The following is an 18722-nucleotide window of genomic DNA, read 5'->3' as shown; positions in this document are numbered from 1 at the left end:
AAGTTAAAAAAAAACTTTTTTTTGTGATGTATCCCACTGTGTACTGTATACAAGCACTGTGACTCATTGGGCTGTATACCTCTGTGTATATAAGCACTGTGACTCCTTGGGTCGTAGCCCTTTGTGTATACTGTATACAAGCACTGTGCTCCTTGGGTCGTAGCCCTTTGTGTATACTGTATACCAGCACTGTGACTCCTTGGGCCATAGTCCTCTGTGTAAATACAATCACTGTGACTCCTTGGGCCATAGCCCACTGTCCTTGGGCCCACCCCGACTGGTTGGGTGGGAGGGCCCAAGGACAATTCCATCTTGCACTACCTTTCATTTCTGCCACTGCTGTGTGGCAATGTTTCATAGATGTGCTTTAAACTTCGGTGTCTGTGCCGCTGCTCTGTCGTTTAGTAACCAGCTAGCTCACTGCAGCCTTTTGGCCAATAATGGTGATAACAATATAGTGAGCTGTGAGGTGTTCTAAATTGACTGTAAATGACTAGAAATTAATGTTATTGAGGTTAATAATACTCTAGGAACAAAAAAAGCCCAAATTATGTGATTGTAACTTTTTTTGTCAATTTTTGTAAAAAATCCAAATCCAGTCATGGCGGTGTGGCAAATCCAAATCCGGACAACGAATCAGAGCCAAATCCAGTAAAAAATGGTCCGGTACACATCTCGTACTATTCCGTACCCAACCCATATATACATATTAGTGTTAGTATAGCAAAAACTCAGTAGCACTGCTTTCACTTGTACAGCAGTCAGGGCTGCCATCAGAAGCTATGGGGCCCAATACAAAGAAACAAGCAGGGCAAATATATAAACACACCTACGTAAAACAGGAAATAAATCAAAAGCAAAACAAAATCTTTAAAAAATATTTTTAAAAATATAAAATATTCTTTTTACTGGTCGTAACCCTTTAAAATGAGAAACAACCAGTCAGTGCCGTGACAAGACTTTGAAGCACCCTGTGCCAGTCTCTGCCCCGTAAGCGCAAGATGCATGACTTCGTGCACAGGGAGCAGGGCTGCCAGCACTGGGAAGTGCAGTACAGCCCGAAGCGGTGTGTGTGTGTGTTTGTGTAATAATTACCAAATAGCTGCAACATATCAAAATAGAACATAGTATGCAACCCATAGTATTAATATACCTCACCTAGCGTTCCCGCTAGGCTGTTTTAGCAGGGCGCGGCACCCTGCCCTCCTTCTGGAGGGCAAAAAGCACCCTGCCCTCCAGGAGGAGGGCAAAAAGCGCCCTGCCCTAACAGCCTGCGGGAGCCGTTCTCACCCGCGGGCCGCAGTGTCCCGCGGGTGGACAAACATGCGGTGACCCGGTCACCGCCGGAGAATAGATGCTGGGCGCATGCGCCCGGCGTCTATTCTCCCTTTCTGCAGCGCTTGGGGGCTGCCCGGCATGTCCGTAAGCGCCGGGCGCACGCCCCCAAGTATGACGAAAAGGGGACGCATCTTATAGACACGCCCCCTTTGCATAACCACGCCCCCTTTTCATAACCACGCCCCCTTTTCGGCCGCGCGCGCAAGATTGCCCTCTCTAGTTCCGGCGCCCTGCCGCCGGAGCTAGAGGGAACACTACTCACCACATAAAATATTACTAACAACCCCACAGATACAACACTGCAACCCTCAACCCCCCAAAAATATTAGTATACAACATATATTATCTAGTAGGGGGTGTGTAGTAATGTAAGTGTACACCCTCATTTCTCAGATAATATAAATATACATCCCCACATACATTACTATACCCCTCATCTCACCTTTCCTCGTGATACATTAATTTACCTTCCCTCTGATACATTGCACACCTCTCAACCACCTCACTGCCTGGGTAATTTAATATACCTCACCCACATAACATGAATAAGAACAGAGTCCTCCTCAGGTACTTACCTCTGTTTGCAGCATTGTAGGTGTCTCTGTGTTCCCTCACACACCAGCTGCAGCCTCTACGGGAGAAGCACAGGCTAGGCAGAGCAGGAGGGGGTGGGGACTCAGAGAGGGCTTTGGAACTCTGGATGGGGGCAGGGAGATGAGACCTCGCACTCCACCTTTTGGAGTGAAGGACAGACCAGGCAGAGCAGGAGAAATGGAGGGGGCGGGATGGGAAGGGGGCGGGCAGAGAAGACAACACATTGCCTGCTGGGGAGTAGGGCAGGCTAGGGATGGCCATCAGTGGGTTAACCATCGGTAGTTGACATCAGTGGTGTGTAACCATCAGCATGGTTTTGCCTATTGATGGTCAGCCCTATACACGGCGTGATGGCACTGTGCGAGGCGACGGGATCCGTGGTCCGACATATCGGGCAGTCTGCACACACGGTGCGATCGAGTGGCCGACTGCCCGATATGCTGGCTCCCCCCTCTCTCACCCACAAAGCAATCCATGGGATCGCATATTGCATTTGGTGTGATGTATGATCACAAGGGAGCGTGCTCAGCCCGACATCAGAGCCATACACGGTGCAATATAGCAGGAAAATCATACCAATCAGTCGGATCACCAGCTTTATCGCCCCGTGTATGGGGGCCATAGTCAGCACTACTCTATGGGTCAGTGGGCCAATCATATTTGGGAATGGGGATTCACAAGTAATGCCAGGGGGCGGAGCTATGCTCCGTGTCCTCCCGCCACCAGGTAGGGGAGAAAAAAGGACAGGCCGAGCAGAGACACAGATTGTAAGTGGGGCAGTGCTGAAGCCTGACCTCCTATGACAAGGGGGCAGCTGGCCTGCCGCTCACAGTGACTGACACCGACAGTGGGGCCCACAGCGCGACGTTTATCCTGAAAGCAAACTGCTTTATGCTCACAGACAGACATCTGCCTGTGACTAAGAAGCGGTTCACAGACGGGATCATCTGCACTCTATGGGCCCACCCCCCTGGGCCCACCCCCCCATCTGCACTCTATGGGCCCACCCCCCCATGGAGGATACATTGCACCTCAAACTTGTGTACAATTTCAAAAGTAAATCAATGGATGTATCCAATGTATATAGCTGTATACAACGATATCCACTTCTTCACATGGATATGATCAGAGTAGCTCTGTCTGTGTGAAATAAATGATCACTTTTTTCACACAGACAGAGGTACTCCGCTCATATCAATGTGAAAAAGTGGATATCATTGTATATGGTCCATTTGGCTACCATTCAGCTACATCCATTGATTTATTTTTTTCAATTGTACACAAGTTTGAGGTGATATGGCTCTTCAATTCGATAACTACATTTGATTATCTGGTGGACTACAAGCATAAGTTATGTGTTCCGACACCTATAATATCCATTATGAGGAGACACAATTGAATGGCAGCACCCTTCTATTAGGGTCAAAAATTATTTTTGATGTTAGGATTGAAAAAATTGTACAGCTACCGTATGTATCACAAATCTGTAATATGTTTATAACTCTGCTATTGTGTGAAATTGTACATTTCTAATAACTGTTATAATTTTGTTATTGTCTTGTGGCCACAAGCTTGAATATATTGGGTGTTGATAAAGGTTCAAGTCTATAACCCATAGATAGATTAGTTACTAAAGGCTTCAATTGGAGGTTAATCCACATTGGAATAGGTAGCTTTAGCTCTTTTAAGAGAGCATGTCACTTAGCAAATAAAAGGCAACACTCCCCCCTCTGACTTTTGTGCACCCTACAGTGTATATTTTGGGAACAGGAGACCCATTAGGAGAAGCAGCCATTAGTTTAATATTAGAGCAGGATAAGGGTATTTTTGGTAAAAAAATATATATATCCCAGGGACATTCCCAGATACTATTAGTATGCCCATCACACACCACCACATGCCCCTGCTACCAATAGTTACACTAATCAGAGACAACTGTGAGCCAACACTTGTTAGAGACGGCCTAAGCTAGAAGCTGCTATAGCATGTAAACACACTTTAACATAGGACACACCTGAGAGTACAGAGAAAGCAGGTTTATGTAGCAGAGACAGGACTCCATCAGAAAGCTTGGGGAGATTGCACCTTTGGTGAGTGATAGGAGGACCGTGGGACAAGTATTTTGAATATGGTGCTGGCTGCGCAGACCGACAGCCATTTAGGGGCGACCACCCCTGATTGGCTACCGGTCTGCGAGCTGTCAATGGCTCTTGCAACCGGCGCCAGTGGGCAAATTTAAAAGGGGATAGTGATAGATTGTGCCAGCCGCCAGGTGCCGAAGTGAAGTGCACTTTGAGCACTGGTCAGCTGCGATAAATTGGCGGCGAGGGGGGGGGGGATTCTAGGTACTCGGAGCCCACCCTACGTGAGCGCCTGCTATCTATCTATCTATCTATCTATGTTAATGTAAGTTTAAATTACAAGGTCAGTAGGCATATTTACAGAAATAGTTTATAACTAACAGTAATTTTAGCAAGTCATATGATCAGCCTATTGAGGTTATAAATCACATACTGCTTGCATTTCACCATTGATATCGATCTATCATTATTTCCATATAAAACATTTAGGTTAAAATAAGCATACCTTGCATTGTGACATGTCATATCAGCAGATACAGTGGATAACTGCCAGTTCTTTACAAAATGGTGACTTTTCTACCACAGCTAAGTGACATCACAAAGGCTGTTTATGATGTAATAAGTCACATGGTCAGTATACTGAGGGAAAAAAATCACCTCCTGCATACATTTTATCATATCATATCTATCTATCTATCTATCTAATCTATCTATCATTTAGATTAAAAAAAACAACAACTTACATTACACGGTCAGCAGGCATATTAACTGATATGGTTGATAGCTGACAGTTCTATGGCAAGTCATGCGATCGGCCTATTTTGATTATAAATCACATCCTACCTGCATTTCACAATTTCTATCTATCTATCTATCTATCTATCTATCATTATTTGGATATATAACATTTAGGTTAAAATAAGCATACCTCACATTGTGAAGTGTCATAGCACATACAGTTGATAACTGATAGTTCTCTACAAAATGGTGACCTTTCTACCAAAGCTGAGTGACATCACTAAGGCTATTTATGACGTAACAAGCCACATGGTTAGTATACGGAGGTTAAAAATTACCTCCTACATTCGTTTTGCCATTGCAATCTATCTATCTGTATCTATCTGTCTATCTATCATTTAGGTAAAAATAGGCTTACATTACAAGGTCAGTAGGCATAGTAACAAATACAGTTGATAACTAACAGTATTTTAGCAAGTCACATGATCTGCCTATTGAGATGATAAATCGCATACTGTTTCCATTTCACCGATGATATCTATCTATCTACTATATATCTATCATTATTTTCATATGTAACAGTTAGGTTAAAATAGGCATATCTTACATTATAACATGTCATATCAGCAGATATAGTTGATAACTGACAGTTCTCCACAAAATGGTGACCTTTCTACCACAGCTAAGTGATGTCACAAAGGCTGTTTATGATGTAATAAGTCACATGGATGGTCAGAGTTGGAAAATGACCTCCTGCATTCAATTTGCCATTGCTATCTATCTATCTATCTGTATCTATCGCCGGTGCAAGGTTTCAGGGAACCCTAGGTAAAAGTTCACAATGCCGACCCTGCTTCCCCAAAGCGCTGCTCCTTTCTGGTCGGCCCGGCCCTGGTTGCAGTGGACGCTCGGAGATGATGTCACCTCCAATCGCCACTGAAGCCGGCCAATCGGGACCCGGATTGCGCCGTTTACACTGCAGGATTACACGGGAACGACCCGTTGTCAAACCTGCAGGCTACCAGAGTTTGATCCCTGGGTCGCTGGACTTGGGTGGATTCATTTACACTGACAAAAATCCCGGGTTGATGCACTTTCACATGCATCAACCCAGGATTTTTAAGTCGATGTAAAAGGGGTATAATAGTACACAGTCGCAAAACTAAATAATTGCAGGTGCTGCACTCTTGGGTGTCAGTTAACTCTGACACAGGGATATAGACACACAACACACATCACTTACTAGACTCCCTGACTGTCACTCTCTCAACATGTAGCAGCTGCTCCTGGCCATCACAGCTCCCGTCTCAGAGACTGTCTCATCTAGGGGGCGGAGCTTTTCCGTGCTTGGCTGGGACTCGAGTGAGGGAAGGGGAGAGGAGGAAACAGCAGGGAACAGGAGCTGTCCTGTTGGGCTGGCTGTGTGAAGAATGACAGCCTGTACAGTACAAGCACATGTGGCTAGACCTGAGAACAGGTAAAGGCAGTAGATGGACTGAGCGGTGCCCTCTAGTGGTCGGCGGCCCTAGGCAGCTGCCTAATGGCAGTGCCGATCCTGTATCTATCTATCTGTGACATAACTAGGGTATGTGGAGCCGAAGGCACGCCAAAAAAGAGGGTGTGGCCACATGCCACAAGGGGCATTACAAGTCGCATGTAACACAATGCAGCAACAAAAGAGAACATTTGGTAGAGGGGCACACTCCGAAATATATGTACAATGGTAAACTTAAATTAAAATGTAGCCTTTATTCCAAAAATGAGAATTAAAATTGAAGCTTAGTAGACTGCCTCTATGATCTGAATACAAATTGGTACAAATATAGCATTTATCAAAATTATGTGAATAATACAACCAATAATAATTAAAAAAAATGGCACAAAAATAAAAGTGAAGTCATAACAGTGTGGCTATCCTCACATATATTTTGTGAGAGAGAAAAACAGGTGGGGCAAAATATAAGACAAGGATAAGAAAATAATAGAAAATGTAAATACAAGAATTTAAAATGCACCATGACCCAAATAATCAAATAATAACAGTAAATCTCACATTTGCTGAGATCACAAAGAAAGAATGGTATTAAGTAGACAGGGCTAGATTGCACCCTGCTAAGTTGTAAGTAATAATTTAGCTGCTGAAATTGACAGGATCTGAGCTCTTATGTGTTTGAAGATCTGCTATCTCCCTCTGTGCCAGGGCAGTGAAACAGGGGATGAGAGTCTTCAACAACACTGGCACAGTGAAAGGATTAGAGTGGCATCTGCTGTCAGAATTTACTCACACCAACATGGGATGTAGTCATGGAAGCTGACGGTCAAAATGTCGACCGCCGGCTTCCCGACAGTGAAATCCCGGCATGGGTCTAAATACAGATGCCTATCATTAGCCCCACGCCGAAATCCCGATACCTGGGAAGCTCCGTGAACAAGCTCTGACAAAATGCACGGCTTGTCCCCTGGGGATACCCTTGTGCACACAAGGGATCCACCGCACCATGAACCCTGATCACTCTAGCAGGTACTTACACCTCCTATCCACCTCTCTACTTTTCAGTGGCACTCTCATCAGGAGATCACACACACATTACCCTGCAATGCATTGCATCAGGGTATGTTGCGTACACAAATTTCAGTGAGGGAGTGTCAATGCCACTGCGGGCCATGCTGAGTTGGCCTGAAATGTAAATACACAGGTTTTTAGCTATTATTTTCCACTATTGCTCCTTGGTTTATGGAATACTGCAAAACCTATTATCTATGATTGCATCTAATTATTTACATGAGGGTAAAGAAACTGGACATACTTAGTCATGCAAAAAAATAAAAATAGGTTTTAAGTGAGGGAGATTATTTAAATGAGGTAAAATGGTGGCATTTTTAGGGGCATTCCTTGTTGAACTGTAGGATGCATTTTATTTCCAATCCACAAGATGAGATGGCAGAGATCAGGGGGCAGGGGGTATATATTTACTAAAGTGCAGATTTACAAAAGTGGAGATGTTGCCCATAACAGATTCTAGCTTCTCATAGCAACCAATCACCTTCTAGAAGGTACTAGATCTGATTGGTTACTATGGGCGACATCTCCATTTTTGTAAACCCGCACTATAGTAAATATACCCCTAGGTCTCGTAGTACAATTTAATGGGAAACATATTAACCCTTCCAGGTACACTTTTGAAGAGAAGCTCAAATTCTAGGTGTAATTTGCTCAATTTGAAACAAAGCTTCAAACATACAAAAGTTTTGACATGTAGTAAAGGCAAATGTCCCCTCATTCCAGTGGCGCAACTAGTGAGTGATGGGCCCGGTGACAAAAATCTGCTCTGCCATCCCCCCACCCCATGCGGTATGCAGTCGGGAAGCCAGCGGACCTAATCCTGACAGCCGGCTTCCCGACTGTCACATCTTGGCAAGTGTCTAAAGACAGGCATCGATATGCCGACGCCTGTCATTAGACATACGCCAGGAGACCGACGCTCGGCATACCGATCGAAGAGACGCCGAGCATGGATAGCCCCGGGAGGGGGGGGGGGGTTTGGGTCAGGGTTCCTACATGTTACACCTGAAAGATGGTGGGAGTTTAGGGAGAAAAAGGGGATGTAGTCTGGAAGCCGACGGGCAAAATCTCGACCGGTGTGGTACTAATGACAGCTAAATCTAAACGCCTGTCATTAACCAGACGTCGGAAGACCGACGCCCGGCATCCCAATCAAAGTGATGCCGGGCGCGGACAGCCGCAGGGTGGGAGGGTTAGGTTTAGGGCTCCCTGGGGGGACTTTGGGTTAGGCACACCCCGGGAGGTTAGGGTTAGGCTAGGGGAAGGGAGAGTTAGGCACCCCCAGGGGGACTTAGGTTTAGGCGGCGGGGAAGGGGGGATTAGGGTTAGGCACTGGGGGGGAGGTTAGGGTTAGGCACCCCTAAGGGAGGGTTAGGGGCAGGAATTAGATTTGTCAATACATACCTTAGGGACAATCAGGATTTTCACCCATGACGAGCAGCCGCTGTCGGGATTCATACCAATTCCCCCCATGCAAAATCTATTTTATTCTTTTATATAATGTCACTGACAGTGATAGATTTTTGACATTTAAATATCTAGCCTTGACAGTGGCATTAAACTGTATGAAAAGAATAAAATGAAATTTGGAATACGCTATATCTATTATTATCTATATTTATATTTAATAATTGTCTTAAGTAACAGTGAATTACTCAGCAGACCATGGCACAGTTTGCTCAGTGTAGGCTGGCACTAGCAGGGCAGCTCCTCTCCTCTTTGTGGCGGGGATGAGTGACGTCCCGTTCCCCAGCAACAGCAGAGCCCGGAGGAGATCCAGCCGGCATATTTCCCCTTCAGTTTCTGTACCTGGAAGTGACGTGCAGTGAGGGCGGAAGTGCGGTTCCCTGCCCGTACAGTCTACCAAAAAAAGAAACTCGTTAGCTCGCCACACTTCGGGTTCGGTGGCTCGCCACAAGATTATATTCCCCCTCTAAGCCCACATGGATGGTAGGGAATGACGTTAGACAATAGCTGATGATGTCAGGGTACAAAAACTGAAGGGGATCTATCCACTTCCCAGTCGGCACCCATCCCCCTTACCTTTGCTACTCGCATTGGTAACACAGCTGTATGCAGTAGCCTCATAGGGATGCAGCAAAGTCAATAATGCGGTCAAACCCCTGAAAATGCAGTTTTCGGGGGTTTGACCGCATTCTCGAATGCATGAAACCCCAGAATGCAATATATTCCGGGGCTTTGATGCGGTGGGTAACGCCATCTGAAGATGGCGTTGCTTAATAGAAGCCTATGGGTGTCTCTTCTTTTCCTGGGAGGAATCTGATCGCATCCCTCCCACCACCCTCCACACCGCATATCCTTCTGAGCATGCGCAGAAGCCAGAGGGACTTCTGGGTCATAGACCCAGAAGTCCCTCACTAACAAAGGACAGCTCTTATCGAGAGAGCTGTCCTTTCCATTTTCCGTCATGCATACCGGCGTAAATAACGCCGGCATGCATGAGAAGGGTGGCGAGATGCACCACATCCCAAATGCCATGTGTTATGCATCCCGCACCTGGTGTGAGTGACTCACACTATGCGTCTCATTAGTATACTACTGTTGACAGCTGTGCCAGCGGCTTGTGCCGATGAAGGGGTCTGTACCCGGGTGGCCATGAACTCACAGTGAGTCCATGGCTGCAGGCCTCTTCAATCACCGCTGGCCCCAGTGTTATGTACCGGCTGCACCATTGGTAATTCTGCTCCTGCCTCATTCTTTTTATTAGTTTAGACATACAGTATATGAGGCTAAAAAAGGTTTTATTTCATGAAAGGGGTGGTTTTAAAAGGTATGTAGTCATTATGTTAACATTCATTATATCCACATGGTCCTAATGTCGAGAAGGTAATTTTTCAACATTGTCACAATGTCAATTTTACAGATTAAGGGTTAGAATTAGGCTGCGGTTAGGTTTTAGACTAATCTATACACTGACTATGCTGGCACGTAGAGCACCAGCCAGCTGAGGGTGCCACAAGCAGCTTCCTACTGTGACCTGCCCAGACACAATTCAGCCCCCAGCGCGACCACACAAAGACCCCAGGGCTCCCCTCCACTGCCCCCGGCCCGCACTCTTAGTGACATGCAGGCACACAGCATCCACCTCCCCTTGGCACCAACGCAGCCGGAGCCCACCAAGGAATTAATTATTCGCCATGGGGCACAATGTTCTGCTGCTGTTTACCACCAGTAATAGGTCTAGTCCGTCCCTGGGGTTATGGAAGGGCTAGGGCTATAACAGTAGAAAACAGTTATGCCAACATGTCCACTGTCAACATGCGCAATGTTAACATTATGACCATGTCGTCATTGTGTATGTAGACACGCCATATGATGGCATAACATCCATGTCGACATTCTGAATGTTATATTCAGACCAAGTAAACATTTTCAATGTCGACATTTTATACAACACCTGGTTTTTAAATGATAGGAAGTTGTACTTTTACATAGTTAAACTTATGTTTTGTCTGCTGGCTACTTCTGAATACTTGATCATTCTTAATCATTCAACACCATGATGTGATAAAGACATAAATGTAATGTTATAATTAAATTTACACTTCTCCCTTCATGTCAGTGTTTCAGATGCTAATGGCAAAATGGAGGTGACAGAAGTAGCGACACGTCCATTAGTTCAGGAATCTCTGAATCACCAGGTAAGAACATCGCTGGTGGTTTAGATGGGCTGTTTAATTACTATTCCTTGAGACACTGTTATAGATGGAAAGAAGAAAGCCTTTCTGTACAAATATGTATATAAGAAAGCATTTAAAATGTACAATTAAATGTACAATTACAAGAAATTATATTTGTGCCACAGAATATGTGGCTGGTTGACTTCAAGGGCTAAATGTAATAAGATGAGACACTTATAATGGTTTAATCCTGCACCAGTCTCTAAAGAACATATACTGCTAGTTATCTAATAACCAATGGTTCCATATCTGCACCTTGTTATTTTATGTCTAAGATTCATATTCCACCATATTATCTACAAGGCCTCTATGTGGTGCTACCCTGATGCTGGAAGTCTAAGACCAATAGTTTCAAAAAAGAAGAAGCATCTTTTATGGGTGCACTCTGAACCAAATGATATATGTATCAATAAAATGTAATTAATATATTATTTGGTTTAGAGTGCACCCATAAAAGTTGCTGCTTCTTCTTTTTTCTTGAAAGTAATAGGGTGAGAGTTTAGAAAATGTGAGAGTTTAGCAGTAACCTCTCACACTGTTACATTGGTCGAGATTTATCTTCAAAATGGGAAACATCTGGATGAGTGTTTAAATCCTTAGAGTTTTTTAAAGTCTAAAAACATGGGAGTGTGCTCTGTTGCTTTGTTCTTGGACTCTATTACATTGACCGAGTTTAAAAAGTGTGAGAAAACTCTCACATTTTCTAAACTCTCACCCTATCACATTTGGCCCCAAGTCTCCATTTCACCTGGTTTTAATCAGCCACAGAACCTGTGTAATTCATATGTGTCTCTGATTAGAGGAATGATCAGGCAAGCCTAGTCCCATCTGAATGCCCCATACATCAGCTATTGATTGCAGCAATTGTGCAATTTGCAATCGATTGTGTATGAAAATCTCTCCCTTTTTCAATCGATAGTGGCAATTCTGCAATTGATTGAAAAAGGGAAAGATTTTTATACATAATCGATTGCAGAATTGCCACTATCGATTGAAAAAGGGAGAGATTGTTATACACAATCGATTGCAAACTCCTGCAATCAATAGCTGATGTATAGGGGCCTTAAGGCAAGTGGATTTTATGCATTTTTCCCATATGTTTTCCCAGGACTGTTACATCTTAGACCAGGGTGGGACCAAAATATATGTGTGGAAGGGAAACGGTGCCACAAAGGCTGAGAAGCAAACTGCAATGTCCAAAGCACTGGTAAGTGATGATGATGCCGTGGCTGAATGATAAACGATGTACCTGGAACTTTGACTAAATTAATTAGTCATGCAGCGATACACCTCTGTTCCATAAATCTGGTGGCACAAAGTTATATGATGAGTAATAAGCAATCATCAGTATAGCAGTGCGGTTCTCCTCTGAGCAATATTACAACATCCCATGTTTCTAAATTATTTTTGTGTGGACATTTAGGGCTCTATGTACTAATGTACATAGCGTCACAATGGTCCGTTGTATTAACCATATGTAATATTTTGTTATTACATATAATGCAGATTTGCTTAGAAATGGAACGGAAGTGACAGTGAGCTTGGCAGGCGGGAGAGAGGGTGTCACATGATTCATTCCCACTACCATGCATGGATGCCTAAACACCGAGTCCACTTACCGTTGTTTAGATGGAAAAGTCACGTGAGAGACTGCAAATGTGGAGAAAAGAGAGGAAATGAGCTGCTCTACAAATACCCCTTAATATACAGTATACTTAGGTCTAGTGGAAACAGAACATAGTTATCTGGGTATCCCAAATAATTATTATGCTAATTGTCGTGGTATGAATTTAACAGGAGTTTATTAAGATGAAATCCTATCCGCACAGTACGAATGTGGAAACCGTTAATGATGGAGCAGAGTCTGCAATGTTCAAACAGCTCTTCCAGAAGTGGACGGTGAAAGACCAATCTGTGGGCATGGGAAGGACCTTTCATGCCAGTAAGATTGGTGAGTAGACTGTGCATAGTGGAAAATCTATTGTATCTCGGAGACCAAAAGGTAACAGATTGCCCAGCATGCGTTTGTCTGTAAATACATAAAAAGTTGTGTATGTGAGATACTGTCAGCGACCAATCCAGGAACACTTTCCCGAGCCCCTTACTCTATTCTATCTTTTGAATTATATGGGCATTTCAGATGGGGCAATTAGACATTTACTTAGCTCCAAGCACCTACAATAGAATTATGTGCACTGGGAAGTAGTGCAGCTAGTGCACTTAGGCAACCTGCTGACCGCCAACGGCTGTAAATCTGCAAATCCCTGCATGCATTGCCTGTTAGAGATGGGGAAACCATATTGGAACTTCCAGCTCAAAAAAAAAAAAAAGAGGAGCGACATGGGTTGCCTAAATCTGATATAGCTAATGCTATACATACTGTACGTGCACGTATATAATCTTACATGCACTTTATCAATTTTTTACGGTAAAGTCTGTAAATATGTAAGTGATAACTTCCAAAATCACTTTACTTCCGGCTTCAAGCTTCTTTAATAAGCATCGGGGAGGGGCCCTAGATTGCACGTATGGCCCTAGATAAGCATGTATGACCATAGGGCCACGCGTGTGCAAGCAGTAGCTACCAGGTAGGGTAACTTCAGATGCTTCTCTGAAGGAACATGCATTAGAGAAGCCTGTAGGCTACAATAGTGTTTGCTAAGGGGGACAAAAGCTAAATGGGGCATTATCGGAGCTCCATAGACCGCTGTGATCTTTAAGATAGCTGCTGTGATACACCCTGCTTAAATAGCCCCGATACTTCCAATTGAGGCAATCCTCTGAAAACAGGTGTTTCCAAAGACTGACCACAGTTTGAAGTTGAATAAACAGGCCTAACCTCACGTCATTGTGTATTACAGCTAAAGTCAGCCAGGAGAAATTTGATGCCTCTTTACTCCATGCAAAGCCAGCATTGGCCGCACAGGAGCGCATGGTGGATGATGGAACTGGCAGTATAGAGGTATGAGGGCACTGTCTTCTCTTTTGTTTTCTCTCTTATGTCCCAGTCTGTCTATGATAGTACAGGTTGAGTCTCCCATATCTAAGATGCTTGGGACCAGAAGTACAGTATTTTGGATATCGGATTTTTCTGTACTTTGGAATATTTGCATACCATAATGGGATATATTGGGGATGGTACCCAAATCAAATACAGAATGCATTTATGTTTCATATACACCTTATACACACAGCCTGAAGGTCATTTTATACAATACTTTTAATAATTTTGTGCATCAAACAAAGCTTGTGTGCATACACAAAATAATTTATGTTTTATATACACCTTATACACACAGCCCGTAGATAATTTTAGACAATATTTGTAATAATGTTGTGCATTAACCAAAGTTTGTGTACATTGAAGCATCAGAAAGCGAAGGTGTCACTATCTCCATCACTCTAAATAAAATTCTGTATTTCGGAATATTCCGTATTTCTCAATATTTGAATATGGGAGACTCAACTTGTACTGTAGCTAATAATGGAGCCTATAATTATTATTATTATCTGATTGAGAAAAAATATATCACTTATTGTTGCAATTTGTCAATAAAATATCTCGAGGTCAGCTTCCTCCAGAGATGGCGATAACAGAACAAGGATTTAGAGGGTAATTGTAATGTCAGGATGTATGTTAAATAAGCTTCCATTTTACATGGGAAAGCTTGTCTTCTGACATCAATGCCGGACTGGGGCATGAAGGGCCCTCTGGGGAAAGGCCGTGGTAGGGGCCCGTACTTAAAGGGGGAGGTCAGCCTGCAGAGGGGTGTGGCCCCCACAGAGGCTTGGCTAACCTTTATAGAGGACATAGTCTGCAGACAACATGGATACTACAGTGCATGGTCAATGTATAATTCAAGTGCATCGTCTGAAACCTGACATTAGAAGAGGTGGAGCCCTCAGGCAGTCGGGCCCACCGGAGATTTCCCCTGTGGGCGAGTCCGACCTTGCCCTCAATACACTATGGCGGTGACCGCTATGATAAGTATGCCGCAAAAGTATCGGATCTGTGTCTATGCATAACCATGACCTAGTGACCAGAGCAAAGCATACCATTAATACACGTTTCATGGAGTAGAATAGCACATGAGACCTAATAAGGCAATAGTGAGAACCCTGGATCGGGGTTAGGGAATGGGGTTTATGGAAGTTCTGTACTGTACTGACAGAGATGTTTTCTCAGGTGTGGAGGATTGAGAACCTGGAATTAGTACCAGTGGAAAAGCAGTGGTATGGATTTTTCTTTGGTGGTGACTGTTATCTTGTACTCTACACATACCACGTGAACAAGAAACCACATTATATACTGTACATATGGCAGGTAAGTGTGATACATGTGTAATAGAGTCAGTCAATGATGCATTCAGTTGGTCTGTAGCTTGCTACAAAATAAAATAGACCCTCTGCACACCTCCACTGCTATGCTGCACATTTCTATCGCTCTCCATTAAGCATGGTGTAAATACAGACAGTCTCACAGCATTGTGTATTTCCCCCTGGTTCTCCATACTGCTGTCTCACCTGCAGGGTCGCCATGCATCACAAGATGAACTGGCAGCCTCTGCCTACTTGGCTGTTCAGCTTGACCAGGATTTTAATGGGGAACCAGTGCAGGTGCGAGTGTGCATGGGGAAGGAGACCCGACATTTCATGGCCATCTTCAAAGGAAAACTTGTCATATTTGAGGTAACACTTACCACTGTGTTTTCCATATACCTAGAGATCAACTTATCAATAATGATCCAACTATATATTCACTTGTGATATGTTCTGCTCATTGTATAAACATAAAAACAATAAGTACATGAAAAGAGGGTATCAGAAACCTATACTGCTGAGTGGTTGCCGCTTGTCCCAAAACAAAGAGCATCACCAATACTTCACATACACTAAATAACTTCAAACTGCTCTGGATAACTTGCGCTACCGCATAATGCACAGTGATATCATAACTGCAAAAATCAAATTGGTAGAAAACCACAATGTCCGAGATAAGTGTATTGGTTTTGTCCAAAACATATAGTTCTTTTTGTAGCTCAAATCATAACAAGAATTAAACAGAAAAAAATAAAATTAATGCTGAGCATTGTGAATACCAACATGTAAAAACACAACCAGCATGCAGAATATTACACCAGTGAGTATGCAAAATGTGGTGTCAGCCAAAATCCCAAAACTGACTGAAATCACATCAAGTAATCTACTGTATATATCCATGAGGTCTCAAATATACCTAAAATTAGGGGCCTATGTATTAATAATTGCTTAGCACTCTGTATCGTGGCAGATATTTGAATTTTATGCTACAAAACTGAATTCACAGGGACAACGGTAGCGATAACCTCTGTCCTTGCAAGTTTTTTCCCTGTCATTTGTGAATGACTCCTTAGGGGAGGATCACTGTGGAAACGACCAGAAGTTGCAGAGGAAGGATAGGAAGATCTCTCTTCTGTGAGTAAGCCTCCATAGGCTTAAAGCGATTTATACCATCTGAAGATTGTGTAAACTAACAACGTCAATCTTCAAAAAGCAGTTTGGTACATAGGGTTCAGATTGTCATCACCATTGCTAATAATGGGGACTGCGATCTGCAGCGCTAATAAGCCTTCTGCTTGAGATTTCTGTAAAATCTCCTTCACCAGACTATTAGTAATTTTTTACAAAATTTTGACAAAATTTTCTGGGAAAAAAAAAAAAAGCTTGATAAATAGGTCCCAACATCTGATTTTAAGTAGTGTGAGAAAAACTTGATTCATTTATCATTCTGATTTTAAACTCACATAATACTGCATGGTATCTTTGAATTCTCAACTGAACCACACTCCGAGCACTGGATATGTAACTAGAAAATCAAGAAAAGAGAACTTCTAGTGCATTATATTTAAAATATGAAAAACACACACACACACACACACAAACCCCCCCCCCCCTGCAATATAGCAAATAAAACTGTAGCAATCCCCAAAAGGAGAGACTGAATTCCTACCAGAACATTGCTAAATGATGCCTTGCACAGAATTACAGTCTGTCTCAGAAGTCCTGGAAAATAAGGTTCCTGTGTGAACACTCCTTGGTGGTGATGTTCAGAAGAGTTGTCAGGCTCCGTTTCAAGTTTCTTTGAACCATGTTGGTGCAGGGCCGTTTCTGGGGCAGGCGACCCGTGCAATCGCACGGGGCGCGCCGCCTCCGACCTCTGCACCAGAAATAGCCTAGTAAACTGCCGGGCGCCCGCTGAGATTCTGTTACCAGCGGGCGCCCGGCAGAGCAGAGCAGCCGGAGAGACGGAGGCTCCGGCTCCCCCAGTGTGCACTATGGGAGGACGTCATGGCGTCTTTCCCATAGTGCAGTGGAGCAGCCGAGCGGAGCGGACGCTGGAGCGGGGCTGAAGGTAAGTATTACTGTTTTTTTTTTTATGTGCAGGCAGCCTGGGGACATTACTCTGGGGGCACTTCTGCTGGGGGAGACACCACTACTGGGGGCACCCGGGTACGACTACTGGGGACATTACTCGGGGGGCACTTCTACTGGGGGCATTGCTTAGGAGGTACCACTACTGGGGGTATTACTCAGGGCCCAGGGGCACTACTACTGGGGGCACTACTACTTGGGGCTTTACTACTTTGGGCACTAGTACACAGGGAGCATTACTATTGGGGGGACTAATACTGGGGACACTATTACAGGGGGCATTACTATTTCAGGCAATACAACTGGGGACACTACTACTGGGGCACTACAACAGGGACCATTACTATTGGGGGCATTACTGATGGGGGCACTACTAATGGTGGCATGGCATAGGGGGCACCACTCCTGGGGCACTACTACTGGGTGCACTGTATAAAGGGCACCACTACTGTGGGCTCTGCATAAGTTGCACTACCACTGTGGGCACTGCATAAGGGGCATAAATACAGGGGGCGCTGCATAATGGGCACTTTTGCCTGAGAGCCAGTGGGGGGGGGAGCCTAAGACCTGTCGGGATGGAATGGCAAGGGAGGGGGCTGGAATGAAGTGTGTATTATGTGAATCTTGTTTTTTCAATGTGTTTTATGTGGTTCTGGATTTAATAATGTATTTGAAGTGGATGTGATTTTAAAACGTAGTTTATGTGCCTCTGGCTTTTCCAATATATTTTATGTGGAAGTGGTTTGTTGCAGTGTATTTTATGTGGATCTGGCTTTTATTTTCAATGTGCTGGGCTCGCTCCCAACGCGACTAAAAACGGGTGTGGTACAAGGTCATACTTCTGCAAATGTCACACCAAAGGCATGCACACAGAAATGCGGCGTGGGCTTGTGACAGCTAGGCCACACCCCATTTTTTGAGCGTGCGCCTATGGCGCGCACATGCTGTCTGTCTTTTGTTTAGCTACATATATTTTTCAGCGTTTTGCCTATGACAGGTTAGCCAGCCCAGTACTCAGTAGTCACAGTGACTGTCATTCTGTGGTCTTTCAAGATCACACCCCCTCACGATGAGGCCACGCCCACTCCACAATATTACTACTTCGAGGGGGGGGGGGCACATTTTGACTGCTCGCACTGGGAGCCTCAAACCCTAGAAACTGCCCTGTGTTGGTGTATATATAAGAAACCTGATCAACTCATCTGAACTTTACCACCATCAGGAGAGTGAATATTCGTTTTTTTTTCTTGCAATTATGAGCCATTTCTGGTGCTATTTTGTATTTAAATAAGGAAT

General features: G+C 44.0%; 1 protein-coding gene across 3 annotated transcripts in view; it reads left to right on the top strand.

The window, feature by feature from the left end:
* The window catches only part of AVIL (advillin), a 118069-nt gene that overhangs the window by 83728 nt on the left and 15619 nt on the right, over window positions 1-18722 (top strand). For all 3 annotated transcript variants that reach the window (XM_088465927.1, XM_088465929.1, XM_088465928.1), the window contains 6 exons: window positions 10898-10976; window positions 12124-12222; window positions 12813-12966; window positions 13877-13977; window positions 15202-15339; window positions 15546-15704. In XM_088465927.1, coding sequence (XP_088322053.1) covers window positions 10898-10976; window positions 12124-12222; window positions 12813-12966; window positions 13877-13977; window positions 15202-15339; window positions 15546-15704 — 730 coding nt within the window. The remainder of the gene's footprint in view (window positions 1-10897; window positions 10977-12123; window positions 12223-12812; window positions 12967-13876; window positions 13978-15201; window positions 15340-15545; window positions 15705-18722) is intronic.

This window comes from Taudactylus pleione, unplaced genomic scaffold (genome assembly GCF_031769625.1).
Source record: "Taudactylus pleione unplaced genomic scaffold, aTauple2 ptg000065l, whole genome shotgun sequence".
NCBI lineage: Eukaryota > Metazoa > Chordata > Amphibia > Anura > Myobatrachidae > Taudactylus > Taudactylus pleione.
The sequence above is the reverse complement of the archived record's forward strand: the minus strand, read 5'-3'. Positions and strand labels throughout refer to the sequence as shown.